At 51.8% G+C, this 26875-nt stretch overlaps 13 protein-coding genes across 13 annotated transcripts; 8 read left to right on the top strand and 5 right to left on the bottom strand.

Moving 5' to 3' along the window:
• Position 1: 1 nt before the first annotated feature.
• Positions 2-678, bottom strand: A1O5_10948 (uncharacterized protein; the record flags this gene model as incomplete). The annotated part of the gene is made up of 2 exons (XM_007751522.1): positions 2-472; positions 541-678. 2 exons carry the CDS (start codon positions 676-678, stop codon positions 2-4), a joined length of 609 nt encoding a protein of 202 aa, XP_007749712.1.
• Positions 679-1578: 900 nt separating this feature from the next.
• On the top strand, positions 1579-2327 carry A1O5_10947 (NADH dehydrogenase (ubiquinone) Fe-S protein 4; the record flags this gene model as incomplete). The annotated part of the gene is made up of 2 exons (XM_007751521.1): positions 1579-1952; positions 2015-2327. The coding sequence occupies 2 exons, from the start codon at positions 1579-1581 to the stop codon at positions 2325-2327; spliced, it is 687 nt and encodes a 228-aa protein (XP_007749711.1).
• A 690-nt stretch (positions 2328-3017) lies between these two features.
• A1O5_10946 (uncharacterized protein) lies at positions 3018-3302 on the bottom strand (the record flags this gene model as incomplete). The annotated part of the gene is made up of 2 exons (XM_007751520.1): positions 3018-3153; positions 3217-3302. 2 exons carry the CDS (start codon positions 3300-3302, stop codon positions 3018-3020), a joined length of 222 nt encoding a protein of 73 aa, XP_007749710.1.
• An 838-nt stretch (positions 3303-4140) lies between these two features.
• Positions 4141-5260, bottom strand: A1O5_10945 (uncharacterized protein; the record flags this gene model as incomplete). The annotated part of the gene is made up of 3 exons (XM_007751519.1): positions 4141-4149; positions 4201-4396; positions 4470-5260. The coding sequence occupies 3 exons, from the start codon at positions 5258-5260 to the stop codon at positions 4141-4143; spliced, it is 996 nt and encodes a 331-aa protein (XP_007749709.1).
• Positions 5261-6745: 1485 nt separating this feature from the next.
• On the top strand, positions 6746-8762 carry A1O5_10944 (uncharacterized protein; the record flags this gene model as incomplete). The annotated part of the gene is made up of 3 exons (XM_007751518.1): positions 6746-6943; positions 7026-7378; positions 7463-8762. 3 exons carry the CDS (start codon positions 6746-6748, stop codon positions 8760-8762), a joined length of 1851 nt encoding a protein of 616 aa, XP_007749708.1.
• Positions 8763-10113: 1351 nt separating this feature from the next.
• On the top strand, positions 10114-10645 carry A1O5_10943 (uncharacterized protein; the record flags this gene model as incomplete). The annotated part of the gene is made up of 3 exons (XM_007751517.1): positions 10114-10321; positions 10376-10477; positions 10536-10645. Exons 1-3 carry the CDS (start codon positions 10150-10152, stop codon positions 10643-10645), a joined length of 384 nt encoding a protein of 127 aa, XP_007749707.1. The 5' UTR covers positions 10114-10149.
• A 291-nt stretch (positions 10646-10936) lies between these two features.
• On the top strand, positions 10937-11740 carry A1O5_10942 (uncharacterized protein; the record flags this gene model as incomplete). The annotated part of the gene is made up of 1 exon (XM_007751516.1): positions 10937-11740. One exon carries the CDS (start codon positions 10937-10939, stop codon positions 11738-11740), a length of 804 nt encoding a protein of 267 aa, XP_007749706.1.
• Positions 11741-11991: 251 nt separating this feature from the next.
• A1O5_10941 (uncharacterized protein) lies at positions 11992-12720 on the top strand (the record flags this gene model as incomplete). Its single annotated transcript, XM_007751515.1, has 1 exon — positions 11992-12720. The coding sequence occupies one exon, from the start codon at positions 11992-11994 to the stop codon at positions 12718-12720; it is 729 nt and encodes a 242-aa protein (XP_007749705.1).
• A 728-nt stretch (positions 12721-13448) lies between these two features.
• A1O5_10940 (uncharacterized protein) lies at positions 13449-14411 on the top strand (the record flags this gene model as incomplete). The annotated part of the gene is made up of 1 exon (XM_007751514.1): positions 13449-14411. One exon carries the CDS (start codon positions 13449-13451, stop codon positions 14409-14411), a length of 963 nt encoding a protein of 320 aa, XP_007749704.1.
• Positions 14412-15612: 1201 nt separating this feature from the next.
• A1O5_10939 (uncharacterized protein) lies at positions 15613-18638 on the top strand (the record flags this gene model as incomplete). The annotated part of the gene is made up of 11 exons (XM_007751513.1): positions 15613-15752; positions 15804-15961; positions 16014-16110; positions 16134-16189; positions 16241-16333; positions 16391-16607; positions 16672-17318; positions 17428-17583; positions 17658-17734; positions 17818-18055; positions 18124-18638. 11 exons carry the CDS (start codon positions 15613-15615, stop codon positions 18636-18638), a joined length of 2394 nt encoding a protein of 797 aa, XP_007749703.1.
• Positions 18639-18708: 70 nt separating this feature from the next.
• Positions 18709-18882, top strand: A1O5_10938 (uncharacterized protein; the record flags this gene model as incomplete). Its single annotated transcript, XM_007751512.1, has 1 exon — positions 18709-18882. One exon carries the CDS (start codon positions 18709-18711, stop codon positions 18880-18882), a length of 174 nt encoding a protein of 57 aa, XP_007749702.1.
• Positions 18883-19984: 1102 nt separating this feature from the next.
• Positions 19985-21919, bottom strand: A1O5_10937 (uncharacterized protein; the record flags this gene model as incomplete). The annotated part of the gene is made up of 1 exon (XM_007751511.1): positions 19985-21919. One exon carries the CDS (start codon positions 21917-21919, stop codon positions 19985-19987), a length of 1935 nt encoding a protein of 644 aa, XP_007749701.1.
• A 1857-nt stretch (positions 21920-23776) lies between these two features.
• On the bottom strand, positions 23777-25834 carry A1O5_10936 (serine palmitoyltransferase; the record flags this gene model as incomplete). Its single annotated transcript, XM_007751510.1, has 1 exon — positions 23777-25834. One exon carries the CDS (start codon positions 25832-25834, stop codon positions 23777-23779), a length of 2058 nt encoding a protein of 685 aa, XP_007749700.1.
• Between the last annotated feature and the right edge of the window lie 1041 nt (positions 25835-26875).

The following is a 26875-nucleotide window of genomic DNA, read 5'->3' as shown; positions in this document are numbered from 1 at the left end:
TTCAGTTGATGTTGGCACCAGCGTCGAGAAGCGCATTGATTATGCCAGGATCAGTTGCCAAAAGCAGTGGTGTCTCTCCTTCTAAGGCCTGGGACTCAATGTCCTCCGTCAGCACTGACAATGTATTGAGTACATCAATGTCATCTCCTTGCGCAGCGAAGTGCACAGATTTCAAGCCATTGCAATTCGTAGCATTCGGGTCAGCTCCCCGCCTTAGCAAAACGTGTACCATTTCTAACGGTCCTAGACTCGATGTGATGGGTAACGCGGTATGGCCAAGCGAGTTTCTAGCGTCAACGGTAGTGTTCAAGTCCAGGATCATCCCGTTGCCCCCAGCTGCTGAGTCCGTTATCTCGGAACCATTGCCTCCATGTCTCATGCTCTGCAGTAAGTTGTTTAGACCCAAGTACACTATAGCGTAGACAACAAGATCTTCGCCGAGAGTATTACTAGGGAACCAGTAGTCCAAATCCTTAGTAGGTCGGAGACATGAGTGAAACCGTGCGATATTTGAATTGTCCAAAAAAAAAAAAGGCGTACCGTTTTTTCATAATTTTGAATTCTGTTGGAGGAAGAGAGGACGTGCAACGGCCAATATGCAAGGGCATAAGTAAGGAGGGGGTACTTTTGAGCATCTGCCTCTTCGTCTCCTTGAGGTATCTCAATGTCCTCCAGCATCAAGTATCCTAAGCAGATCTCGGCTAGTAGGGCGCGGCCAACGGTCTAGTCGACGCCCAGCAACCCTTGATCGAGACTCTGCTTCAAGAGGAATTCCCGTGCGGTTGGATGGCAAAGCTGGATCGTGTTATTCACAATTTGTATCAAGGAACCACAAGCCATTTTGCAAGTATATTCAAATCTGAAGTCGCAATGACGCATGAGTTCCTGATGGGCATCATTCAATTCGGCCATGCTTACTTGGAAGACACAATATGAGCATGCTCACGAGGAGAGCTCCAGGTAGAAGGTGAGTAGGGGCTAAGAATGCTCCTTCATTTTCCAGTGAACGTGTCAGGCCAAAGTCCGCACCAAAACTCCTGAGGCAGCGATGCGGCTGAACTGAGGGGTTCAGGAGTGGCGGTTCTAGGCCGTATTCACCTAAACCATGTGAAGCTGTGATTCCTGAGCTCTCCGCCATGTTCGTGAGTAGATAATATCCAGTGCTCGTCGAAGTGGAAGCGCTAGAGGTTACAGGCTGACTGGGTACACGAGGTGTTGCAATCGACGTCCTCTAAGGTGCGGCCAGCTTTAACTGGCGACAATCGAACACCGCAGTGACGGCAATCCATTTAGGTCTCCGGTAACTGGCTGAATGGCCAATCGAAGTCGAGGTGCAATTACCTACCTTGTATCCTACACCGTACAGATTATTGTCGCGCAGGAGGAGTAGGTGACGAGGCAGACAATCACACCTGTAACGGTAGAAGGAGCTCCTTCAGGCTGACCAATGAAGGTTGTGTTGATCAAACAACTTGCTAGGCCTTTTTGGGCAGCTCAGGCTTGGCATTTCGTGATTGCGCTTCCATGTTCGACGTCGACCTCCATTGTTTGCTCGCCATTTCACATAGACAATCCAAGATGTCGCTCCTACGGACGCAGAGCTCAATACGGCTCTCACGGACATATACCCAAGTCCCAAGGTTGACGAGATGCCTATCGCAGACTCCACAGCGACGGCTGGGCGAGCCCGACCCTCGAGCTGTCCCGGACGTCCAAGCTATGCACATGACCGAAGATCAAGCCTCGATGGTCGAAATCGACCATAGCCCTGAGCCCGCTGTCGAGAAATACCATCCCGATCACCAGCCCGACTACACAGCGATGGTCGATCACGGAACCTCGACATACTCTCCAGTGCCGAAGAGGGTTATGAACGGCAGTGAACCCGGACATGTGACTCCCGCAGCAGTCTTGTCTGGTGCTCCTGTGGATCTACAAGCTCGCACAGTCAGGTGAGGGGATCAAGTCGCGCAGCTTCCTGATACAGCTGAAATTAATGTGCGCCTCTACCCAGAATCTATAAACCCGTCAAACCCGCAACCCAGTCCGGCACCTGGGGCTCCCACGCCTGGCGGATGGACTGGGACGTTCTTGGAAAAGGCCACCGCTGGGAAAACCCGCTGATGGGCTGGCAGTCATCGGCCGACTTCATGCAAGGCACAAAAATGAACTTCAAGACGAAAGAGGACGCGATCGCGTTTGCGGAGAAACAAGGCTATGAGTGGTACTTGCAGGAACCGCAAGAGAGGAGATTTGTGCCAAAAGCGTATGCAAATAACTTCTTGCACGAATCCGGACCGAGGTTGAAGCATATCAAGACGAAATAAGCGATAGATGATTGCCGCCGGAGACTGCAAACAAGCTGTGGAGACAAGAAAGATTAGTCCAGAGTCATGAGATGATCATACCAAGGAGCAAGGGAGGAAAGCTGTCAAACAAATGTAAAGCTTTGCCTGCCGGGTTTTGCGAATGGAGGCGACTGGGCAGCATATATATATATCGACAACACTACGACAATTCATCCAAAAAGAGAGAAAGAAAAAAAGAGCGCACCATAACTTCTCGGTCTTTGCACTCTTCGCGTGGTTATCCTGCAAGATATGTAGTGCCATGCTACCTTTCAGTGGCCGATTTTCTGCGTTGCTGAGCATCTACCATAATTGGGTTTCAAGCAACATGGTCCGGTTTGGGCAACGATTGCTGTATATCTGGACCCACGAATTGTATGTGGAATAAAAAGGCAATGAATCGTGAAGGCAGATGACGAAGGTCTAGATGGAGAGTTTCCGCTAATCAATCATCAGTCTTGGTTTATCGAGCACCAACCCGGGCAATCATAATAATACAAGGATATCGTCTCATCAGCATCGTCACTCTTGACAGCCGCATGTTTCTTGCAGACTGTCCTGGTAATCGATAAGCAGTCTTCGTCCTCAAGGGTTTCTTTCGTTCTCTCCTCGTCGTCCATTGACATTCCGATAGTATTCGGACTCAGTACCGATGATGGGTGGTGCGGTTCAGTAGTTGTGTTTTGCCGCATGCCTGTGCACATCTGCCTGTCGATTGTAATTCGTCTCGTGCACTTTATCCTTCATGGCATTACCAGCGGCTCGCAGGCGAGTAGACGTCCGGACATTGGGATCCTTGGCGATTCTGCAAATAGTGTGAGCACTAATTGAACTAGGTGTGGACAAGAAAGGGTTAGGAAAGACGTACGACTTGTTTGTCTCCTTGCTGGCGGAGTGAGCGCCGCCCTTTGTCTTGTTGGAGATCCAGTGGCCGGCTGATCTGATAGAGTTCATGATTGTGGGTTTCGTTGGTACCTAGGTGGTGATCCGAAATACGTGTTCTGTGTAAGGTTTTGTGGATTCAATATTTTGACTAGGGGGTGGATATTTGGTCGCTCGTGGAGTAATGCAGGTGTTTGGGAAGAAGAATCCGTGAATATATACCCACCAGTGTGGATCGAACTGCGGCTTCCATCTACTCGAGTAAGATAGAAGCGGCGACAGGAGCCACGAACAACGATGTCATAAAGGGGTCCCCCCAGTCTGCAATTGTGGTGGACACAGCCTCGAGATCGTGGGCCTGCAAAGACCGATGCAGAGAAACAGCTAGGTCAAAGATACACACCCAATGGCAATACGCTCTCCATGTCCAAAAACCTGTTTCTGGTTCCCTCGTCGGGTTCGACCTGCTTACCGATGACGGATGCCATTGCAGATCGGTGGCTTGAACAGGGTCTGAGAGAATGAGAAAGATGGTCGAGGATCGAAAAAGAGAGATCGGTGGGTTGATCGACGTCATAATATGTGGCGCTGTTCGTGGCGTTAATATCAGCCTTGCATTAATACGGGACTGTCGGAAGCCACCGATTGGACTAAAATCCCATCAAGCTGAAGAAACGAAATCCCCACTGATCCCCATCAATTTCTCTGCGTCCTATATCTCATTACGTCTCTAGATACATACATTGGTGAGAGGCCATCTGAATGCCAGGTCGGCTTGACGGCATCAAAGCAGCAAACAATCACCCATCTGACCAGAGGTTGTTGCTATGCGTCCACGGCAACGTATCCTTGATGCAGTCTAATCCTGGGCCTCCCTGTTGCTACAGGATCAACGACAACTCCAGCCCGACTAAGTAGACTACTATATGTCAGTACCCATTGCCGACTTCAACGGAAAGTTAACACATACCTTGCACTTGATGCTGAACGGACCATCATCGGCCATCCCGTGGTAAAGCAGCAGGTGGCTCTTCTGGTAGTCCGCGATCCCTGGCCATACAAACGGCCCGCATGTGTTCCAGCCGTGGTCATTGCAATCTGGGGCTTCGTAGATAGTGCAGGATAGGCCGTTATCAGGGCCCATGGAGCCGTAGCGTCCATATAACCTATTCCCAGCGGATGTCAACGTGGTTTCTTCAACCCTAACCTGTTTAGCTGCGCTACTAGTGTGATACTTACCTGTTATAGCACTGCCCATCCTTTAGTGGTGTCCATACACATGGATGGAGCCAGTTTGCGTTTGCACACTCATAGACACCTTTTTGACTTGCCGCCCGGGCCTCGTGGAGTTCGCCCTTTGTGTGCCCACCAGTTTCCGTGTGATTATGCGACCCATGCTCCATCGTTTGATCGTGGCCGTGGGCGTGATGATCGTGACCACCGCCTTGTGGCTGCTTGTCGACTGTATCTTCTTGCCGGGCTAGTCTTCGGAGTGTCTCGAGCACATCTTCTGTGCGAGCATGATGCTGCTTGTATGTACCATGCTCTCTATCCTTTCTTAAGGACTTGTCCTTGGAGCTATCATCTCCTTTGTGCTTGGCAAGTGTGCGATGCCCAGGCGGCGCATCTTCTTCACGGGCTTGATGGTGCTTGTGGGTCTCATCCTCTCTATCCTTCACTGAGGGCTTGCTCTTGGAGGCGTCACCCCCCTTGTGCTCAGCAAAGGTCCGGTGCTCAGGCGGAGCGCCCTCTCCACGGGCTGGATGGTAATTTTCTTTTCCACCATCTTTTCCCTTTTCTGGAGGGTTTTTGTTTTCTTCTTCCTCGTCATTCCCTGCTGCCGAGTGTTGCCAGTTGCCGTGCTCGTGAGCCTTCCCGTCACCGTTTGTGGCAGCGTCACTAGGGTTACCACGGTGCGCAACACCCATAGCGGAGACGTCGGGTTTACCCCATTGGGCGGAGGCAGGTGAAGCAGTAGCCAAAGTAGCGAGGGAAGCCAATAGGATCGCTGCGTGTTTGAGAACGACCATTTTTTCTAGAGCGTCAGTGTAGAAGCCAGTAAAATACCTTGAGTCTGGTAGTACTTTCAGAAATAAATAAAAAATTCAGAATCCATTATTGCAATTTATGTAGATGCCTGGCAGCAAAGCCACCAGAGCCTCTCCAGATCAGGGCTTTGTTTGAATAGTCTAACAGACGCTTCGAACAAAAGTCGCCTACCGTTTTCGAAGAGCCAAGAAGTCCTTGAGATTGGTTCTTAAGACGACAACACTGGATAATGTCTGAGGATTGTAGGAATTTGGGGGTTCGTCCAAGGCTCGGAACAAAGGCCGGTGCTTATTATTGTTCTCTTGGAATGAAAGGGTCTGCCTTAATATTGTTCTCCTCAGCACCGAAGATTTGCCGGGTCGACACGAAGGGGAGGCTCTTTCTCGAGGGAGCAATTAAATTTGTGTACTCCATACTTCTCCTGATATGCAGAGTACTCAGGTGTAAAGGGTAACCGGAGACGACTGGCGACACATATACGATAGGGATCTGGGGCGTGGTTTCTGCTAAGGCATTTTGATCCACAAAAGCGTTCAATTATGTCGGCTTCTCCGAATGCCAGTCCCTACCCGAGAGCTTAGTAAGAGAATTGATGAATAGGGCCTCGAAAGGAAGACAAGATTGTTAGATCGGCGATGGTCTCCGAGGTTGAAATCAACTTCCCTCATGGCCGGTTACCAATAATTATGAGGTGCAGGATCCGATGGAGGTCTCTTGTGCTTGTGTACTTGCAAGAAGATGCCGGGGACAGAGCGGGCGGTACTGGGCGGCTCATACCGAGTATTTGTTACTAGGTATTTTGATGGTGCTTAATGGTGTTGAGTGGCTGCTGTGCCCAGTTTAAGGTTGCAAGCTTCCGGATGCTTCCGCTGCATTGGCGCCTTGGCACAACTGCAGGTTTTGGCCTCGAACATATCTGAAGAACTTTCGATTCCCGCTCGTACAGATTCGTTCTGCATGCTGCGAATCCATTAGATGCAAAAGCTGCAAGTCTGGCAAATGCTCCAAAACGCGGGTGTTATCGCGGAATAGCATAAACGAGCCCCTCACCAATGCCCCTTATCCAGCCTCTACCATCGGCGGCAAGTAATCAAATTGCGGCTCGCTCGCCAGTTCAGTATGCGGAGAAACAGCAGCTGATTGGGGCCCCGACAAATCCTCTCCGCACATGGCGTCCACCCCGAGAAAAGCCTTATGGGAGGAAATCAACTACGTCCGGTCACTCTCCGTACCGTCCCAAGTAGTCCTTCTTATCGCACGCGCCACGGATCCAGGCCGTCCGAAAATATCCAGACCCATGCTCTGCCAGGTCGTGGGCCGTCCCCGTCCTTTCCCCGGACTCAGGCTCTGGGGTCTGGGGTTTCAAATGCAAAAACATGCCATGTCCGCATAATATGTGGTCTGACCTTCTACTTCTGAGAAGATCTCCAGTCGTATCAGTGAGGTAGCATTGCCCTTTGAGCATCATGGCCGAAGAAGCTGCGCAGAAAGAGATGACTAATAAGACGGAGGAGATTGAGGCTGTCCCCAGACAGAGGGAGGTGGCAGTGGTGGCGCCCATGGAGGACAGCGAGGACATTGAGGATGACCCCCATCGGGCTGCTCTCGAAGACAACCCTGAGGTTCCGCAACGTGTCACCTGGTCCACGATCATGGCAGTCTTTGTAAGTTGCAAAAAAGAAGGAACCCTCCGTTCTCCTTGTTGCTATATTTTCCGACTCTGGCTGAGAAAAACGCGTAATTTAGTTCATGGGCTTGTCCTTCTCAGGATGCATTTCGACTGCTTTTCTTCTGGCGTCGTCCATTTTAGTCCCGATTGGAAGTGCGTTGGGAAATTTGGAACCGATCAGCTGGATAGCTTCATCCTGGGCAGTGACATCGGCAGTCAGTATGTCTCTTGGAGGCGGTCTGAGCGATATATTCGGCCGTCGATATGTCATCATGGCTGGACAAGGTCTCAACATTGTTGGTGCAATTGTCTCTGCCACCGCTCAAACTACTCAACATGTGATTGCTGGGTCTGCCATCATTGGCTTCGGTGCCGGTCTCATTTTTGTTGCTTACGCAGGTATCCCGGAAATTCTGCCTAACAAATATCGGTAAGTCCTCATTTGCAGACGTCCACTCCGCCTTTTCCTTCTTCCAGAACGAGTCCTCGAGTATTTGCTGACTCTGGCATATAGTGGAATGGGTTTGGCATGGACTGAATTCTGCATTACTATCCCATGGGGTCTTCTCGCCACTCTCATCGCCAATCAGCTCAACGAGCACGCGACGTGGAGATGGGTATACTATCTATCCATCATATATGCGGCGGTCTGCCTGGTTGGAACAGCCATCTTCTACTTCCCCCCTGCTCGACCACGCCGAGACTACGACAAGACACGTTGGGAGGAGTTCCTGGAGCTGGATTTTGTGGGCTACGTCCTCTACGCTGGAGGCTTGACTGTTTTCCTCATTGGATTGAGTTGGGCTGGTGAACAGGGTCACCCATGGCATTCAGCCTCTGTGGTTGTGCCAATCGTCCTTGGAGCCTTGGTCTTCATTGGTACCTTCGTCTACGACTGGACTATGAAGCCCAAGCTTCCATTGATGCCGCTCCACATATTCCGCATGGTCCGGGAATTTACCATCCTGCTGGTTGCGCTTTTCGTGTCCGGAATGGTCTTCTTTGCCATGGTTTCTCTGCTGCCTCAAGCCACCGAGTCTGTCTACGACAGCAATCCGATCAAGCTCGGCGTTGCCCTGATTCCGAATGGTGTCGGCCAATTCATCGGAGGAGCGGTCCTCCCCGCCTTAATCCACAAAATCAAGCACATTCGGGCTCAAATTGTATTTGCCCTTTCCCTCCAGACTCTGTTCTCGGCCTTGTACGCTTACGGAATCATCCCGCACCACAAGACCGCATGGGTCATCTTCCAGCTTTTCGGCATGATGTGCTTCTCGTGGATCACCCTCTGTTCATACGTCGTCGCTGGGCTCCACGTGCCACACAAGGATCTGGGAATTGCATCAGGATTGGTGGGAACTTTCCGCAATACTGGAGGCAGTGTTGGCATTGCCATCTTCAACACCATTCGCAATGGCGTCCTCAGCAGCCAGCTCGTGCCTCGCATCTTGAAGGCAGCAACAGCCAACGGTTTTCATGGTGATGCAGACGCCGTCGAAGGTCTAGTGACAGCTGTCTCAAATAATGCAAGAGGGATTCCGGACGCGTTTGCCAAAGTCCAAGGTGCCACCCCCGCTCTCATCTCTGCAACAGCAGAAGCCTACAAGTCAGCATACGGCTACGCTTATCAGCGGGTCTTCTTCAGCACGATTCCATTTGGTGTGATTGCGATTATCACGGCACTCTTCATCAAAGATGCCTCGGAATACTTGACAAATCACACTGCTGTACACATGGAGAAGAATGTTCTCGGAGAAAGCCAGCACAATGACAAAGCAGTGGATTTGGAGCAGCCGCAGAAGACAGCAACGTAATTTGACATTGGTCTTCGACCCGAGGAACAGACGTTAATGGATTGGATCATCTGTCCACCAAGAACAGCTCTGGCGTGAGCGAGTCGTTCCAGTGCGAATCTGACGGGTGAAGACATCGGTTGGATGTACCTCCGGCGGAACTGTGTGTACGTTTGTGTCGAAATTCAAACAGAGCTCAGAGAGATGAGCATAAAATACAAATCGCCGGTGCAAGGCTTGTGATCTTTGCAACGCCGACTTGGATAATGTAAACTCTATCCGGCTTTTGCCCTCCCTCTCTTGATTTCGCAAACGCATTACTTATCCGGATCGTCTCTGTCGCCAACTTGGCGAGCTGGCTTTTGCTGCTTACGCAGAGTCCGATTCATTGTTGTCAGCAGTCGAAAACCGAGTTCCGTGCCTGACAAGGCTGCCGCCGCGAGGCCACCGGTCATTACGCGAAGCCCCTCTTATTGAATGATTTCCGAGCTACACCCGTCGGATTCTGGGTGGGAAGAAGGGCATATGTCGGAATCATAGGGGAACGCAAGGTTTGGGTTTGGGTTCTGCACCATATAATTACTCCGCGAGGAGACCTAGCGGTTTGGTCGAGCCGAGGAACGGTGCAGGCCCCACGTGGCAGACGGCGTCAATGAGAACAAACCATGTCCAGATGAGTAGCTTCGGGTCCTAGGCGAGGAGGAGCTTCAATGTGTGATGTGAAGAGAAAAGGGGTGTGTGATCAAATTGCGAAGATAGAGTGAGTACGGTGACAGGGCAAAAAGTGCCTGGTGGCTAGTGGCGCATTCAATCGCCTCCCGCCGCTTCTAGGAAACGTCGAGACGTCCATCAACACTTCGACGTGTCTCGTCTGGCTCGCATTTGATCTCCTCCTTGCCGCCACTACTTGGGGCAGCTTCTATACTTGGGCTGAGACAACTCCCGCGACAACAACTGGTTGCCGGCTAGCGAATTCCCGGAAATCCTTACACAAAGAATAAAAGGCCATGAGCTTTTGCCATGTGCGTCACGAAGACATTGCATGCCAGACTGCCACATCTAGCTTCCTATGGCAACAATTCTCATTGTAAGGAACTTGTAGTTCCAATGCAGCCGTAGGCATAGCATTCATAAAAGAGAGACACTAGTCCAATATTGATAGCGCCGTGAATCGGGTCTCAAGAGTTGGCAATTAGCGCAATAGCAGCAATAGCCGCCATTTCCGCTCAATTCTGATTTCCTTTGCAGCGGGCCATGCATGTTCTTCAAATTTTTGAGAGGTTTGACCCAAATAGGAACGCGAGGCTTTGCTAGAATACGTCCAACCATCTGTCTTTTTCCCCTGTTCAGAGGAGCATAGTCGTCTGGCAACATCCGGACAATCAAGCTTCCTCACTGTCAACAAGATATGTTTTCTCGAGTGGGCATGGCTAAGGAGGAGACCTTGCGATCGGGCGAAGAGCTGGGCTCTGCCACTGGTGAATATCACGTTGTCCAAAATGGATTGCCAAACCAGGATCTACCAGCAATACCTGCGAATGAGGTCAGGAGGAGGAATGGGAAATCCTGCCCAGACATCTGTAGGTTCAAGTCCGAATATCCAAGGGGCCACCATGCAAGCTGACATGTCTAAGGGATTGTCATTGACGATATAGTCTATGACTGTACAATTTTCGTGAACGAACATCCCGGCGGAGACACGGTCATTCGGTCATTTGCTGGCAAAGATTGTTCGTGTCGGCCAACCCTCACAAGCAGACTGGAGCTTCGCCAACTCACACCAACGATGACTAGGGCAATTTCACAGGGTCCATGGCTTCCAGAAGAACCGAAAATGGCTTCCTGGCTTGAGAGTTGGGCAGACTAAAGGTGTCGAAAATCCTTACCCCAAGCCAAAGAGTTGAACACGCAGGCCCAAAACAAAGAACGGTTCAGGTTGGGCGCGACTGGCCTCCGGCCTCTAGCAGCCGCACATCTACGAAGAGGCAGCTAGAGCCTTCTAAATCAATCCAACTTCCACGCAAGGTGGTCATAGTGGCTATCCGCAACTCCCGCATCAACCGTTGTTCTCGGTGGCCGAGTTGATTCAGAGGCGAGTCCAACAACGGAATCAATCGTGGATTGTGGTATATTGAGACCATACTTCTCTCACATGCGCTGTCGAGAGTCTTCTCAACCATATCGCCAAAAAAAAAATGGAGCTGCAGCTAGTGTCCAAGTCCAGCGCCACGGCTGATCATCTTGAAGACCAACAAACCCCTCATCGGTCTGTCGCCTCAAAGAAGCAAGATGCGCACGAAGCAGCATTGAGAGACGCCGACGTCGAGATCCATGTCACAAAACCTACCTACCTTGCCGGTTTCTTCCTAGGGTTTACTCTCCAGCCATCTCTTACCTTCACTTGTCTATTTGTGTTCTCGGTCATCGTCCCAATAGCAATGGAGCTACAAGGATCCACTTACAATTCCAACTGGCTGGCATCGAGCCGGTCTCTCGCCGTAAGCATTGCCTTTGCACTTGCGAGACAGATGAGCGACTACTTCGGGCGGAGATACCTCTTGATGTTTGGTCAGGGTCTCTTAGTGTTGGGCCATATCGTTGGTGCCACAGCCCAGAGCCTCGAGCAATGTATCGCGGCCATGGTGATCTTGGGGTTTGGCACAGGAACCACATTCATCCTCTACCCCGGAATATCAGAAATACTTCCCAACAAATACCGACCGTATGGCTTGGCCTGGACTGAGCTCAACCTGCTTCCATTCACAACGTTGGCGCCACTGATCGCCAGGGAGTTCGTCGCTCGAGCAACCTGGAGATGGATTTTCTACCTTGGGATTATCACCGGGGTTATCTCATTGGCAGGTACTGGCGTCTTCTACTTTCCTCCAGCTCGGCCCATTAGGGAGTATTCGCGCAGGCAAATTCTGGCTCAACTAGACTATATCGGACTGTTCTTCTACGTTTCAGGACTGACTCTCTTCCTTCTTGGCCTTGGTTGAGCTGGCACTTCATATCCCTGGAACAGCCCTCATGTCCTAGCCCCTCTTCTGTTAGGAGGTATGTTATTCCTATGTACTTGCGTCTGGGATTTCAGTGGGAAGCCTCCAAGACCTACCTCCATTCACACGCTGGCTATTCGCAATGGTCAGGGAATATACTTTTCTGCTCTTCATTATTTTTGTGACGGATGTTGTCTCCTTCACTCTCACGACTTTGATGCCGCAGCAGATTATCTACACCTTGACAAGCGATGCAACCTTGGCCGGCGTCTACAACATTCCCGGAGGATTTGGCGGAGCAGCGGGTGGCGTTTTCCTGGGGTGGACTCATCTCCAAGATCAAGCATGTTCACTGGCAACTGACATTTGCTATTGCGGTTCAAACATTGTTCACTGCATTGCAATCGATTTACAGGCCTGGGCAGGTTGCCAAGCTGTTGGTCTTTCAACTTTTTGCCAATGCACCGTTCGCCTGGATCACCCTTTCTTGTTATATCACAGCGTCTCTCCACGTGCCGCAGGAAGACCTGGGGTGGGCTCTAGGCCTGATTGGTACGTTTCGGTTTCTTGGAAGTGCCGTGGGGACGACAGTATTCTCTACGATTTTGAGCAACTGGGCATTTAGCAGCACAAATTCTAGAGTGGCTTCGGCTGTGGTACCTATGGGATATCCCGCAGACAAGGTCTCCTCTCTCGTTTCTGCAATTGCCCACGACACGACGAGATTTCTGGACCTTAGTTCTGAGATACTCAGCAAAGCGACAGAAGGCTACCGGCTGGGTTGGGCAGATGCTTTTCGAATCACTTGGCTGGCCACCATTCCTTTTGGAATCATTGTATGTGGTCTGGCAATATTTGTGCAGGACACATCTCCCTACTTCACGAACCATACCGCTATGCAACTGGAGAAGGAGGCAGGACTGGAGCAGAAGGAGACTCCGAAACACATTCGACGGTCTTTATCTCGCCCAGAACGCTGAGCTATGCTATACCTAGCAAGCTCGGTTTTCAGCCTGCATTGCCCGCATTCTGCAGCCCCAGACAAATTTTGTGGGGTTGAAAGTTTGGGGAGCGACGCTTAAATAGCGACTATTCTCGCTATATATGTACAGACTACTGCTTGGCTTATTGGTCCCCGTCTCCCTTTCCCATCTCTCTGCCAACCATCTACATTTCTTCTCCCAGCCGGTATCAACTCGAAGATGGCTCAGTCTTCTAACACTAGAGCCTAAGCCCTGCCATAGATGATGAGAGGCGATGGTTCAAGAGCACGTGGAATCACGTCCGCAGGCCCCTCGTGGAGCAGAAGACGAGGGCCGACGAAGGACAAGGAGGGCGTGTGAACCTTGTAAAGCTCGAAAAACGTCGATGTAATGGCACTGAACCATGTGTCTCATGCACCAGGTACGAGTACCAATGCTACTACACTACCCATTCCAGAAAGAGAGCAGCAAGAATACCATCACCTGAGGCACATCCGCCTCTCGAACCCTTGCCAGACACTTCGCAGACCGTCTTTGCCATTCCCATATCCCCAGAGAAGGAAATCAAATACAATGGGCATGACGAACAGTCAATGGAGGCCAACTCTGGAGTTGTCTTCCCACATATCCTAGGCATGAAGTTGAAGCCTATTAGCGCCCCAAAGGTGTAAGGTTCTGGCTGGAATTTGGGGATTCATTATCATAACTCCCGCTCTGAAAAGAGCATGACGTGGATCATAACCAGAGACGAATGGCATAGCCTGTTTGATGTCTATCTTCGGGAGATGCACTGCTTGTACGGGTTCCTGGACACTGAAACCGTTCTCTCCAAAGCGTCCAGGAGATGGCAAGATCCCCATGCAACCAATGCATACGACCACGTTCTTTGCGGAATTGCAGCACTCGCGACGCTCTTCTCCCCCGAAAGAACAGACAACTGCGAAGGTCTGCTTGTGAATTGTGCAAAAGAGATTCTGGAATCGACAAGTCTTCTGAGAGACCCGACCGTCCACGACGCAGAAGCATGGCTGTTGAGGACTCTTTACTTGCAATGCAACAGCCCCCCGCACGCAGCGTGGATGGCCAGCTGTACCACGATGCACATCATCGAGGCTGCTGGTCTGCACAGGGAGTCAGCCGGTGTGTCACTGGTCTACTCGGACGCCGAACCATCAGAGCATGATGTAGAGAGAAGGAGAAGGCTCTTTTGGGTGGCTAAGCTGTTGAAGTCATGGATCAGTTTTGAGTATGGTCGATCAAGAGTTTCTCTGCAAGGGGCATCCTGCCAATTGCCAACCCCAGTCTCAGGAGACTTCACCACAGATCTTATAGACATGTTTCGGCTCTCCGAGGTCCTCGATCCGTCAAAACCAAGCGAACCATCGGAACTGGAAAACTGCCTGATGCAAGTAGCAGGCTTTCAGTTCACACTGAATCCGCTTGTCCTTTCACAGAGCAATCTGTGCTTCACTCTCTACCGACGACTACGTCTTGCGACTACCAACGTCAAAAGCAAGCTCCTAGAACAGGTCATTGCCGTCGGTCGCAAAGGCCTCGAAGCTTCAATCGAGCGACACGAAGCAACGTGCCCTGGTGGCACGTATCGAACGTCCCTTTCCAATTTGCCTGCATCCTTCTGGCAATGGATACGCAAGAGTCACTCTCACACGTTCGTCAAGCGAGATTGACCTTGAGGACTGTGGTGAACCATTTCAAGACTCCAATTGCCCAGAAAGCCCTGACAACGATCGAACAACTGGTTCGGATTGCACAGAACCGAAACGAACAGGATATTGCAGTGCTCCAAAACTGCCTAGGTGTTGGCTTTAGTCAGGAACAAACATGGCATCGCAGGAGCCGAGGACGATCCTCCTGATCAGTGGTCTAACGGACTCCTCTGGAACACGCCTGCTCTAGGCGACGTGAATTGGGACCAATTCTGGATCGAACCGCTTGAGTTTTCAGGACCAACTCTTCCTCCTACCCGAGAATGAAAGCGCTGGGCATTGTATAATAAGACCAACCCCGCTTCTTACAGCAGTCAACCAAAGGTTCTCGACTGCCATCCTCTCCAATCTCCTCCACTGCGGCTGTTGCGGGTATTGCGGCTGCCCAAATTCAGCAGATCCGCCTCTGTGATAGAGGTACCACAACTGAGCCGCAGTCCCACAACAAAGGGTTAGAGATCAAATGCAAATCTCGACTGACAGTGAAAGGCTATGCAACCAAACCTAACGTAACTCTCCGAGGAGGGCGGGTGGTGCGGGTGGTACAAGGGATCAAGGAGTGACTTTCAACTGGGGCCAGGAGGATTAAATACTAAATGCAGCAGAAGTGAACGTGCTGGAGAACTTTCTATTCGGCTTTTCCCTCGGCATTACTCTACAGAATCAGGGCTTGACCTCATCCGCGATGGCCCCTGGAGTACTGGCCAATGGTTGGCACAACGACGTCGCCATCACCTCGAAGCCGACGCAAACTCGCTAACCTTACGAAAACCTTCGCTTTGATCCAAAACTACAACCAAAGAGATATGAAATAGCAGGTGAGTTAATCATGTTCCTCCTCAAAGAGACGTCGCTCTGAGCAAGGTTCTAAAGGAACATCTCCATCTTCGAAGATATTGTTCCTTGATGTGAATATGTATGCTTTCTGTCTGGTTGTACGTTGTATTCGGAGCGAGCTGATATAGGACAGTCTGGACTCTACGGGCAAGGAGCCATACCGAGGAGATGTCTACATTGAAGGTACCTCATTTGAAACCATGTTATGATGTTGCTTATAAAGAGACTAGGCGAGCGTATCGTCGCTGTCGGATCCGTGACTCGAGTTGAACATCTTCAAACCCAGCCTGACGTGCGGGTAATTCAAGGGCGAGGGCGTACTCTAATGTCGGGACTGGGCGACTCACATACTCATTTGACTTGGAACAACAACGAACTTGAACTGCTGGGCGATATCAGCGTGGAAGAGCACGTGTTAATCACAGTCAAGTCTGCGCTATGTTATCTCGACTTTAGCTACACAATGTAAGCAGAACATGGTGAAAACATTTGCGGCTGCATTCTGAATGCCACCAGGTGTTATGGAGCCGCGTCTGCGAAAGACCGGCTGGACTGTGTGGCCAGGGACGCCATCAATAGGGGCAACATTCCTGGTCCTCGCTATCTCGCCAATGGGCGAGAGATTGCTCGAAGAGACGGCGAACTAGCAGCCGGCATTACTGCTTTTGCTGACGGTTAGTTAGCCCATGACTTGTACCATCCAATCCAAATACTTATTCCTCCCAGGGCCGCTGGAGATGCGGGAAGTCATCAGGCATCATGCTTGGATCGGGGTCGACCAGATCAAGCTGAGCATGCACAACAGTCTCCTAAGCAACATTGTGTCAACCAGATCACCGAAACAAGGTCTGCGGAAGAATGTTTCTTCAGTGACGAAGAGACAGCTGCATGTGTGGATGAAGGTAAGGTCCCCAAAACCCGCACTGATTCCCGTTCGGCTGACCATTTGAAAGCCCATCGGAACGGTTTGCGAGTCTGTTCTCATGCTCGAGCACGGGACTCGGTCATCCAATGCGTTGAGCATGGTGTTGATGTGATCTACCACGGTTCGCGCTAGGAAGGCATCCCCGAAACGTGGACTTTTCAACTATGACAGAAGACAGCATCCTATACGGACGATGTGGGAATGAACATGCTTACAAAGGCAAAACACAAGCACGTTGTGGCGCCGGCGATCAACTGGCTATACACCACGGTCCACGAGGCCGAGCCGTTTGGATACACCTTTGAGAAAGCCGAGCAGGTCGGCTACAAGAAGGAGTTGGAGATCGCTATCAAGGCGTTGAAAGAGATGAACAAGAGAGGCATCACAGTCCTTCCGTAAGTATTTTGTCCCCAAGATGAGCGTTGATGTACAGTCCAAACTGACGCAGGAACTGGCCAGCGGCGGTGACTATGGGTTTGCATGGTGTCCTCACGGCACATACGCCCGCGATCTCGAGCATTTTGTCAAGCTGCTGGACTTTACGCCCATGGAGTCCATCATCGCCGCAACAGCCGGCGTGGCCAAGCCGTTCATGCAGGAGAATGAACTGGGCAAGATCCTACCTGGGTACTATGCCGACTGCATCCTCGTCGACGGCGATCCGCTCCAGGACATCGCCGTGCTCCAGGACCATAGCAAGTTGGACGTTATCATGATCAATGGAAGGATCCACAAGTCGTACCTGTCCGATTTGGTGACCGAACAGCCTCCCTCTCCTGCCCAGCCACTGCAGGTGAAGAATCCGTACAACTTTGTCACTTTCAAAGACGAGCTAGGCAGGGCCCGTGTCGGCCATCTAGACCTAGAGCCGTCGGTCGTGCATGCTTTCCCGATGCCTTCGGGATCCCCTCTGAGCAGCCTACAACAAGTAATCGAGCTAGGTCACGACGCCGTCGTGCAGACAGGAGATTCATTTCCGCTGTCCTCAGTCAAGTTGCTGGCTCCGATCGCTGACAGGGACATCGTGTGTGTCGGAAACAACTACGCAGACCATGTCAAAGAGTACAGCGAGAGCGGGTGCGACGCGCAGATGATCCAACAGAAAGGTATGTAGCAAATTTCTTCGACAGTTCATGTGTACAGCAAGGAAACATGACTGACTCGGTGGTGGTATTTCTCCCAAGCTTCCTTCCCGACAATCTTCACGAAGCGAAGTACAAGCGTCATCGCTGCGGACGAGGAGATCTAACCGGGGTTTCACCGACTGTCTCGACTACGAAGGTGAAGTCGGCGTCATCATCGGCAAGCCGGGATTCGGCATCAGGGAGAAGGTCGCGATGGAGCATGTCTGGGGCTATACCATCATCAATGGTACGTAAAAAGAGAAAACCGTGCTCCCCTTTTGCGAATATCATCCTCCGGTGCTAAAAAATGGACCCTCTCAGATGTGACGGCGCGAGAAAATCAGAGTGATCACGGCCAATTCCTGATGGGCAAGTCGCCAGACACCTTTTGTCCAATGGTCAGTCCCAGTTGTCATGCGACGATGCGTCGTTGAAGAGGGTTTGTTTGTTCTTTTCTTGGGGGGGCTGACGTTCCGCCTAGGGACCCATAGCTGTTCCCAAGGACGCTTTGCCAAAGACGCTGCACGTCCAGACATTTGTGAATGGTGAAAAACGCCAGGACGGGACGACCGCGGACTTGATCACGTCGATTCCCAAGCTGGTCGAGATCATCTCAGCCAGCTTGACCCTCCAAGCAGGCGATGTGATCGCGACAGGAACACCCGCCGGCGTGGGCGTCGGCTTCCACCCACCGAAGTTTCTCAAGCCAGGGGATTTAGGTGAGTCCGCCCTTTTGCGCTCCTTTTCAATGGCTCTTCTCTTCAAGTAACTGATTTTCTCTTTCCAGTCGAGGTATCCGTGACTGGACTGGGAAAGCTCAGGAATCGGGTCTCAGACACAAGGCCGAATGCCCTAGCAACGCGGCCCAGGTCCAGTCTTCCAATATACAATCTGGAGCGCACGTGGGGTGCAGCTGGCTTGACGCGCGTGGGGGACAAGATGATGAACGTGCGAGAGATCGGATCACCGCCTAGTAACACGATCGTCTTCATCCATGGCCTGGGTGCTTCATTGGAATACTACATGCCGCTGATCCACGAAGCTGGTCTGGAAGCGACCCATCACATCATTCTGTACGATCCGGAGGCACACGGACTGACACCCACAGCGGCGTCCTCGATCGTCAGCGTGGAGTCGTACGTCGCCGACCTGGAGAATCTCTTCACCGCCAAAGAAATCGCCAAAGCCACCGTCGTGGGCTGGTCACTGGGCGGACTGATCGCGATGCTCTTTTCCGAACGGAACGCTGCTGCCGTTGAGAAGCTGGCTCTCCTCGGCCCCGGCCCCAAACCCTTTCCCTGAGGGATATGCGAAAGTGTGCATTGCTCTAGCCAAGTCGAAGAACACGACCATTCACGTGGAGAGCCTGATCATGCCCGCGCTGCTGGTCGCAGGGCAAGACGACAAGGTCTCGTCAATGGTCCTGGCCGAGTCGTACGCCAAGCGGCTGCCGGATGCAAAATTGAAAGTCCTCGAGGGTGTGGGCCATTGGCATGTCACTGAAGACGTCGGCACCGTGACGACAGCCCTGCGCGGGTTTTTGTGAAAGGAAAAGAATATAAAAATGGGGAGAGAGTTGCGGGAGAATACTAGAGAGGTGAAAAAAAAAGGACAGTGACATTGTGATTTAATCAAAGCTTTTGGAGGGCACGACTTTCGTCTTTGCTCTCTCAGTCCTAGTTCCAGTCTCAGTTTTGATCTCATGCTCGTACCCATGCTCATGCTCAGTCTCGTTCTCGTCAGAGTCACAGTTTCCATCTCAGTCTCAGTCCCGATCTCAGTGGCATCAGCTCGTCACATGCGCATTATCCCCCATTCCAAGGAGCCAGGGGACCCAGCCACCTAGTATCCCGCAGAAAGATATCAAGATTCCAAGATGTTCCAGGTGCTCAATCAACGCTCGCTCTCTCATGCTTCCCGATCAAGAATCCCTCGAGGGAAGAAGACACATCAACAACACTAGAGAGGGCAGACGCCACAAGCCAAATCATCATCTCGTCGCATTGCATCCCATCTCATTTCATCACGTTCCATTTCAATCCGTCAAACAACTCCAACACACAAAGAGTAGACAAGGCGTAAATCGACTCTCCAATCTGCTCGCCAAAAAGAGCGGGGGTATCTTCCAGAAGAGACGGCAAGAAGTGAAAAGCAAGGAAAACCATCAAATCCCAATCATCTTAGAGTCATCCCACAAAACATTGTTGAAGGGGCCAAAGAGTGTCGTCAACCTGCAGTCCGGGTCTCAATTGGTTCATGCGCTCATCCCACAGCGATCCGCTTCGTTCCAATGCAACTATCGCCCCTGAGATCGCCAGCATCATTCGTACAAATCTTCCATGGTTCTTTGTTCTTTTGTCCCACATGGCAGGTGGTAGATTTCTCTTCCTTCCCAAGGTAGCCGCGAGCCGTGTTCCATATCTGCCAAGGATGTCTTCTCTCTGAGATAAACAACAAATGAAAAAAAAGGGGTGGTTCGTAGCATTGCTGGTTCGTGGCAATATTCTCCCAGGCTGTGTAGATCCCCATGTCACGACCACAAGTCCATTTATAAAATGACATTGTCCCGCGGATCCAGAAAACGAGGTCTGTAAATCCCCCCCGCATCGCATCGCGAGGGGGAATACTCCGTATTCATCTTCTCTGACCTAATCGTTGTAGAAGAAATGCTCCCCTGTCCTCGCGTCATAATAGAGCTTCCTTGTCTCCCTCCTCTCCCTCCTCAAATCTCTGTCGTCGTAGTACTCTCGTTCGCCTTCCAGTTCACGCTGCCTCTTCACTCGCCTAAGCTCATCTTCGCGGATTTCCAATTCCCTCTCGCGGGCAGTTAGCTGTTGCTCACGCCGACTCAAATGATCCTCTAGGACCCGATCGCGCTGGTAGTCTTCAACGCGGATACTTTGGCGGTCAAGTTCGTCGCGGAAGTAACCATCACGTTCATCATCTCCATGATGATAGTGAACAATTGGCATGGCGGATTCATGAGTGGTGTAGCGACGTAGGGGTATGACATCTTGTTCCCGCGACCGTCGAGGTAAATCACGGTAGACTATTTGTCGATCCTCTGGGATGGGCGCTGTGGCCTGCCTCATGAGCCGTGGATGTCGTTCCTGGCGCGGCTCGGCTGGCTGTCGGTCATAGACAACATACGAGTTCCGCCGTGGAACTGCCGGCACGACAACCTGTTGTTGCTCACCATGATATGGCCTTTCCACATAGGACTGTCTCCTGCTAGGTCCAGGGTGGTGCTTCTTATACACAACGTCCGGGCGGCCCTGAGCATACACAAGACTTCCTCGACGAGGAACACCACCAGGCGTGCTGAGGGACGTGTTGGAGCTTTCTGCATACTCACCAACAAACCCATAATGGCTAGTATCGCTGTTTTCCGAAGAGGCATAGCCTGCATCAAAATACTGCTGAGTGTGCTGATTGGGGAAATGCACAGACTCTCGGCGACGAGATTTGGAACGTGCCTCTGGCTGCACCCGGTGTCGAGAGTGGGATCTCCGAGCATCACCCTCAACAACGACCACAGGGTGCTCGTGTGGCGATTGTCCTCGACGGCCGCGACGGTCAGTTGGGCCTTCAACACACACGGCGTCGACAGGAGCAGGGTCCACGGCGTCGGTGGCAAAGTCCTGCACTTCAGGCACGACGTAAACACCATCTTCATCATGAGCAGCGCCCCTGTCTCGCGACTTGCTCCGAGACTTGCTGCGCTTCTTCTCCGCCTTGTCCTTCTTTTTCTCGGGTTTGTGCCCGAGTGGCGTCTCTCTTGCAATATATGGAGGGAGGTTGGCGTTATTGAAATGCATTGGGCCGAGCTCGTCTCGCGGTGTCCCGTCTGCCTCAAAAAGTGGCAGATTGGCGACAGGATCCTCTAATTTGTCGAGAACCGAGTCTTTCCTTGCACGACCGTAACTGTCGTTGGTGTATCTCTTCTCGCGGACGACTTCGACTTTTCTCACCTTCTCTCCACCGAAAGACTTGGCCCTTGATCGTGACCTGTCTCTAGTTCGGGCAAGAATGACATCCATCTCCGGAACTTCCATCTTACCCTTCCGCGTCTGTACTCTCTTGGACTTGATATAGACAACTTCCCAATGGGCATCTCCTGTCTCTTGGTCATTAGCCTTCCGAACCACTTCATCAAGCATGCTTCGGCGGAGTGTGGGCATGCGAGTAAGCTGGTCCAACACCGGGCCATCGCCACCTCTGCCTCTCCTGGCTTTTCTCTCAATTTCGTCGACTGGGGCATTGATTGGTTTTTTGACACATGAGCTCCAGTCGTCACCGCGCTTGGACAGACGGTAGTAAAAATAATCTTGCGACGTAGGTACAGTGTCAGTAGATCGAACTCGCTCGGCGTGAGGGCGGATCTCTTCAAGGTCATCATCTTGCAGAGACATTCTGTCAAAGCGTTGTTGGACACTCGGTGCCCGCTCCTCAAAAAAGGCAGGCTCTTCGACGAAGCGGTCATCGAAGCGGTCATCGAAGCGATCTTCAAAGCGGTCGTTCATAACACGAATATCTGGATCAACCGGAGCAAAATGGTGATCAGGAGGTATTGGTGGTTCCATGGCTGCGGGTAAGGAAGCCGCAAAGCTGGACAAGCCAGGCGCAGTCTGATGCTGGTGAGGATGCGTCTTGTAAAGATAAACAAGTACAGTACTGGGTAAACAGACGGTGTGTAGCAGATAGTAGGAGGAACGGAAGTTTGGTGGGGCAACACAGCGGGAAATGGGTCAATGATATTCGACGGAAACCCACGGTAAACGAAACGCCAGAAGAATGCCTGGTATGTGTAGCTTCAATTGACCCTGCGAACCAAGTCAAAGTTTGTAGAATGTTCAACGATTGGGTCGGCCAGATATGTGGCTCCAACCTGTGTCTGAGTCAAGGGAGGAGGGATTCGTAGGTGGAGGAAATCAAGATATCCCCGACCGGTGTGGACGATGCGCCCTTTTTCTTAGCAACAGAGGGAGAAGAGAAGAGGGACTGGCCTCGACGGTTGCCTTGCAGGTGAAAAAGGATTGCATTGGCCCGTCCTTCAGACGCTGTTTGAGAGCCATGCCCCTCTCGGTGGCAGTCGCTCTTCTGGACGGGAACGTGCGGGATGTGATTTGCGGGGCCCATGGAAGGCAGCAGGCAGAGGAATAAACGAGAGAGGACGAGAGAGGACAGAGTCAGTGGTTGAAACGGCGGTGTCGCTATTCTTTCGTTGGCAGGATGCAGGAGGTGCAGTAGCGCGGTAAGGGAGAGATTAACCTGGAGGAGGGTGAGAACGAATCACGGCTGGCTGTCATCGCAGCCGTGGATTGTGATCAAAGCAGGGTCCGGGCCTTGTTCGGTCATCATGCAGTCGGGCGCGTGCTGGGTACTTAAGAATGGAATCAGACAACAAGGGGCGCAAAAGGTGGTGGCCATGGCTGAGATGGGCTGAGATGCTGAGATGAAACTGCAGAGAGAACTCAACTCCCTGCACCCCAGGACCTAAAGTTCCATCACGTGACACGACCCTCCCCTTTGTCCAAACGATTTCTTCATAATGACAAGGCTACTAGCTTGTTCGGGCGACAGACTTGACTCAATAGTGCTGACTTGCTTGGATGGCCTGTCCTTGCCGTCTGTACAGTACATGTCCCGCTAATTGATTGTCCGAGTACATAACAAAGTCACCGTAGTGGTGTGAAATGCGCTGGCACACCGAACCTCATCCCGTGTTTGAGGTGCGTGAGATGGGACAAATACTCGTCTCTACCAGGATACGTCGCCAGCAAAGTCCCTTGCTTGAGCTTGGCAATCATCTGTTCTTCGCCTCTGTGATGGGGTAACGTCCTGTGCTGGGTATCCTGCGCGACATCGCAGGCCGAAGATCAGTTCGCAGGCGGACGAACCAGAGTGGAAGGGGTTCATGCAAGGACTTCGTTGTTCCGCCCGATTGCTACGGAGCACGTTAGCAGATCTCTCGACTCACTTTCGTACTGTGCATATCAATTTGCTGCGGCAGACCATGTTGGTGGAAGGAGAGATACGGAAACAACACAGAACAGGGTTGAATGTGCATCATGGTTGACATTATTAGGCTTTGGCTATTGATAAAATGTATCGGTCAGCTGAGTCGAGCCTCTTTTTTGGCCGAACACGACCACAGTAATCGTCGCTGTCAAAACTCCATACTCTTTGCGGACATTGAAATGCTTTGCTCGGCCTGACCGCTCCAGTGGCTCCAGACACCCCACCCACGCCCTTCTCAGAGACCCAAGTTCTATGTACAATCGGCTCTGTCGCGTCGGTTTGGTCGAACATTAATTCCCCAAATTTCAAATCTGAAAATCTTGCAATCGCTTGCATGCATTCCTACCCATTAGGTGTACACATATATGTCTATGTGCCAGACCGAGTTGACTGATGAGAGCTGTCCTGCGGTCGAGACGTTACCGCAGCGGGACCTTGACATCCTGAACGCCACGCTTAATGACTTCGTCCAGGCTCCATCGAGGCGAGACTACCAACGACTTGGCGACTTTGTCGTGCTTTTCCAGTCGCTTCCGGCTTTGTTCCATCTCCCACGTCACGCCCTCGGGTAGAGGAGGAGCACCGCCAGCGATGCCACTCGCAAACTTGAGCTGGAGCACATTTCCAATCTCGTCGCATGCTGCAAGGAGCCGGTCGAGATCGTCCTTGTTATGCGCAGCCGAAACGCAAAATCGAGCTCGTGAGGAGATAAGGGGGGTGGCTGGGTATCCGACAACGACGACCGAAATCTTGCGCTTTAGCATCTCATGAGAGAAGGCGGGCATCTTGGCCGGGTTGTAGAGCATGAGGGGGATAATGGGGGAATCGTCGTGACCGTAGACAATGAACCCGAGACGCTTGAGACCCAGGCGAAGATACCGAGAGTTGAACGCAATCCTCTGCAATCTCTCCTCACCCTGACCCGGTACCAGCTCGCCGTTGATGATTCTGAGAGCGGCAATAATCTGGGCCAGGACCGCGGGGCTCGGAGTTTCGCCATAGACGGTGCCTGCGTTGGATAGTCGCAGTTTGTCGATGGCAGCCTTCTCACCAGCTACATATCCCCCATTCGCACCAAAGGACTTGGTCAGAGTACCCATAAGAATATCCACTTCTGAGGGGTCGATTCCAAAGTAGTCGCAGACACCTCTTCCGCGTGGTCCCAACGCGCCGACTGAGTGGGCTTCGTCAACAAAGAGGTTGAACTTATATCTCTTCTTCAACCTGACCAGCCCTGGAAGATTGCACATCGTGCCTTCCATCGAATACAAGCCTTCCACCACAACGAGGATCTTCTTCCAGGGGCGATGCGTACGTGGTTGTCCTTGAGAAATTGCCTCGCGGAGCCTGCCCTCGAGATCCTTCATGTCGTTGTGCTTGAACGATGAGATCATGGCACCAGAAAGCCGTGAGCCGAATCGGATGGATGCGTGGTTGAGTTCGTCGGAGATAATCAAGTCACCCTTTCCCACCAGGGCAGGGAAAATGGAGGCGTTGGTACCAAACCCCATTGAGAAGACCATTGCAGATTCCTTGCCAACAAAATCGGCAATAAGAGTCTCGCATTCGACGGCTAGTTCAGAAGTGCCCACCTCGCTTCGCGGGCTGGCGGTTGACAGTCCACATCTCCTGATTGTCTCTTCGACCGAATCGGCACAGGGACCTTCGGATTGCGCAAAGCCTAGATAGTTGTAAGAGCTCATATTCAAAGTTTCGGTCGTCGTGCCAGTCATAGTGAAATGGACGTTCCCATCATCCGATGTCCGATCCAGCAAATTAATGAATCTTCCGGGCACTCCGGTGGTAGGTCTGTTGAAACAATCATTGATGCGCATCTTCAATCGCCGGACGTAGAAATTATCAAAATCATTGTTGAGGGCCGCATAGCCATTCCGTGCTTTGAGGTGCCGGTAGTTGTCCTCTTTCAGCTTCATGCCAAAAAAGTCTCTCACGTGTCCGAATATTATAAGAATCAGATAGGAGATATAGGTCGTCAAAAGATAGTAGTAGGGAGGCTCGTCCATGACTGGTTCTGGAAATTCACCCCCTTGGTGCCGACTTGTGTATCTGTGAGACTGGGAATTTAACGGGCCGAACTGGGCATGTTGTCGCGCCAACTTTCGCGTCTCGGCCGGAGAAGGTGGCTGGAAAAGAGTGGTGGGCGGCTCGTCCATATTTGCCGAATCTGCTTGCGCAGTCGATAAGGAAATACTAGGTAATGAAAGCGAGGGTGTGCTTATGGGAGGAGACCCAGAAGCCAGAAATGCCTGCTCTTGAGCCTTGCTAGCTGCCAGCAGCGCAGCAGCAGCCGACTGGGCCTCTTTTGTCTTTGGCGAAGTCGAGAAAAATTGTGCGATTTTGCTTGCTTTTTGAGATGTCTTGTTGACGAGGCTGCCGCCCTTTTCTGACGGCGAAAAGGACGGCCAGGGAGTCGGAGGTGAGCTGCTTAGGAGGGAGCTGGACACTCGACGAGGCATGGCCAAAAGGATCGCTTCAGGGATTGCTCAGTATGTTCAGGACAGAGAATTTCCTTGTGACAGACGACGCTGACGCTTTGTGCAAGCGCAAGAGGTCCGTAAAGTTGTCGAGTTCCTTTTTCCGATAGAGGGCGCGGACGGTGTGGCGGTGTAGGACGGAGAAAAACGAAAGGTTTTCGAAGGGGGCTCGGCAACAATCTTTGATATTAGGTACTTGTACAGCAGTCTGCGGACAAAGGGAGGTCGGTCGACGAGGTAGGAGGTCGACAAGAGGTGAACTGAGGGGAAGTGACTGGAAGGATGGCGCAGTTGAAATTTGACTGCCAGTGCTTGTACGAAGCTCAGAATGCCGCTCTGATTTTTTCCACTGCGCATGCAATAGGGAATCATGCGATTAGGAGGTGTCGACTGTATGACGAAGAGCGACCTTCAGCGCCGGTTTGACCGGATGACTGAGATATTCCGTCCTGATCCGCCGCGCTGTGGTTGGACACGAGAAGCCTGTTCCTTGCAGGAACCGCCCGCCCTCAGCCGCACATCCAATGCCTCTTTGCGGAGAGCAGCGATGATCGGAATGCCAGAAGCATGCGGTATAAAGTTGAGGAGAAAAGATGCAGAACAAGAAGAAGAGAGACGCCGCCGAGTCCAGGAGATGCGCACACGACACGAAAAGGACGCGAAGCTCGAAACAGAAGATTTTGCGGACAAGACCAAGAGGGTTGATTGAAACAAATTGGAGCCTTTGGGGGGGGCTGGCGTGAAATTGCTGCTGGACACCTGTGGGCGTCCTTTCAATGAATTACTTGGAGGGCACAGGGGGGGGGGGAGAGGGAAGCCTAGGGAGCCTCATGGGCACAATACGGCGGAATGAATAGGGGCATCAGGGGTAATAGAAGGCTAAACTTAAAGTTGAAAGGGGGGAGGTGCCCCCCGGAGCCCGGGGAGCCCGGTAGAATTTGCAGACAGATTGCAGTCGGATTGAAGCCAGGTCTGATTGGTTGAAAGATCTGGCTGGGCCCACACTAGCTCGAGCATCGCTGC

This window comes from Cladophialophora psammophila (assembly GCF_000585535.1).
Source record: "Cladophialophora psammophila CBS 110553 chromosome Unknown aczJe-supercont1.22, whole genome shotgun sequence".
NCBI classification, from domain to species: domain Eukaryota; kingdom Fungi; phylum Ascomycota; class Eurotiomycetes; order Chaetothyriales; family Herpotrichiellaceae; genus Cladophialophora; species Cladophialophora psammophila.
This window is presented reverse-complemented; position numbering and strand designations above follow the sequence as displayed.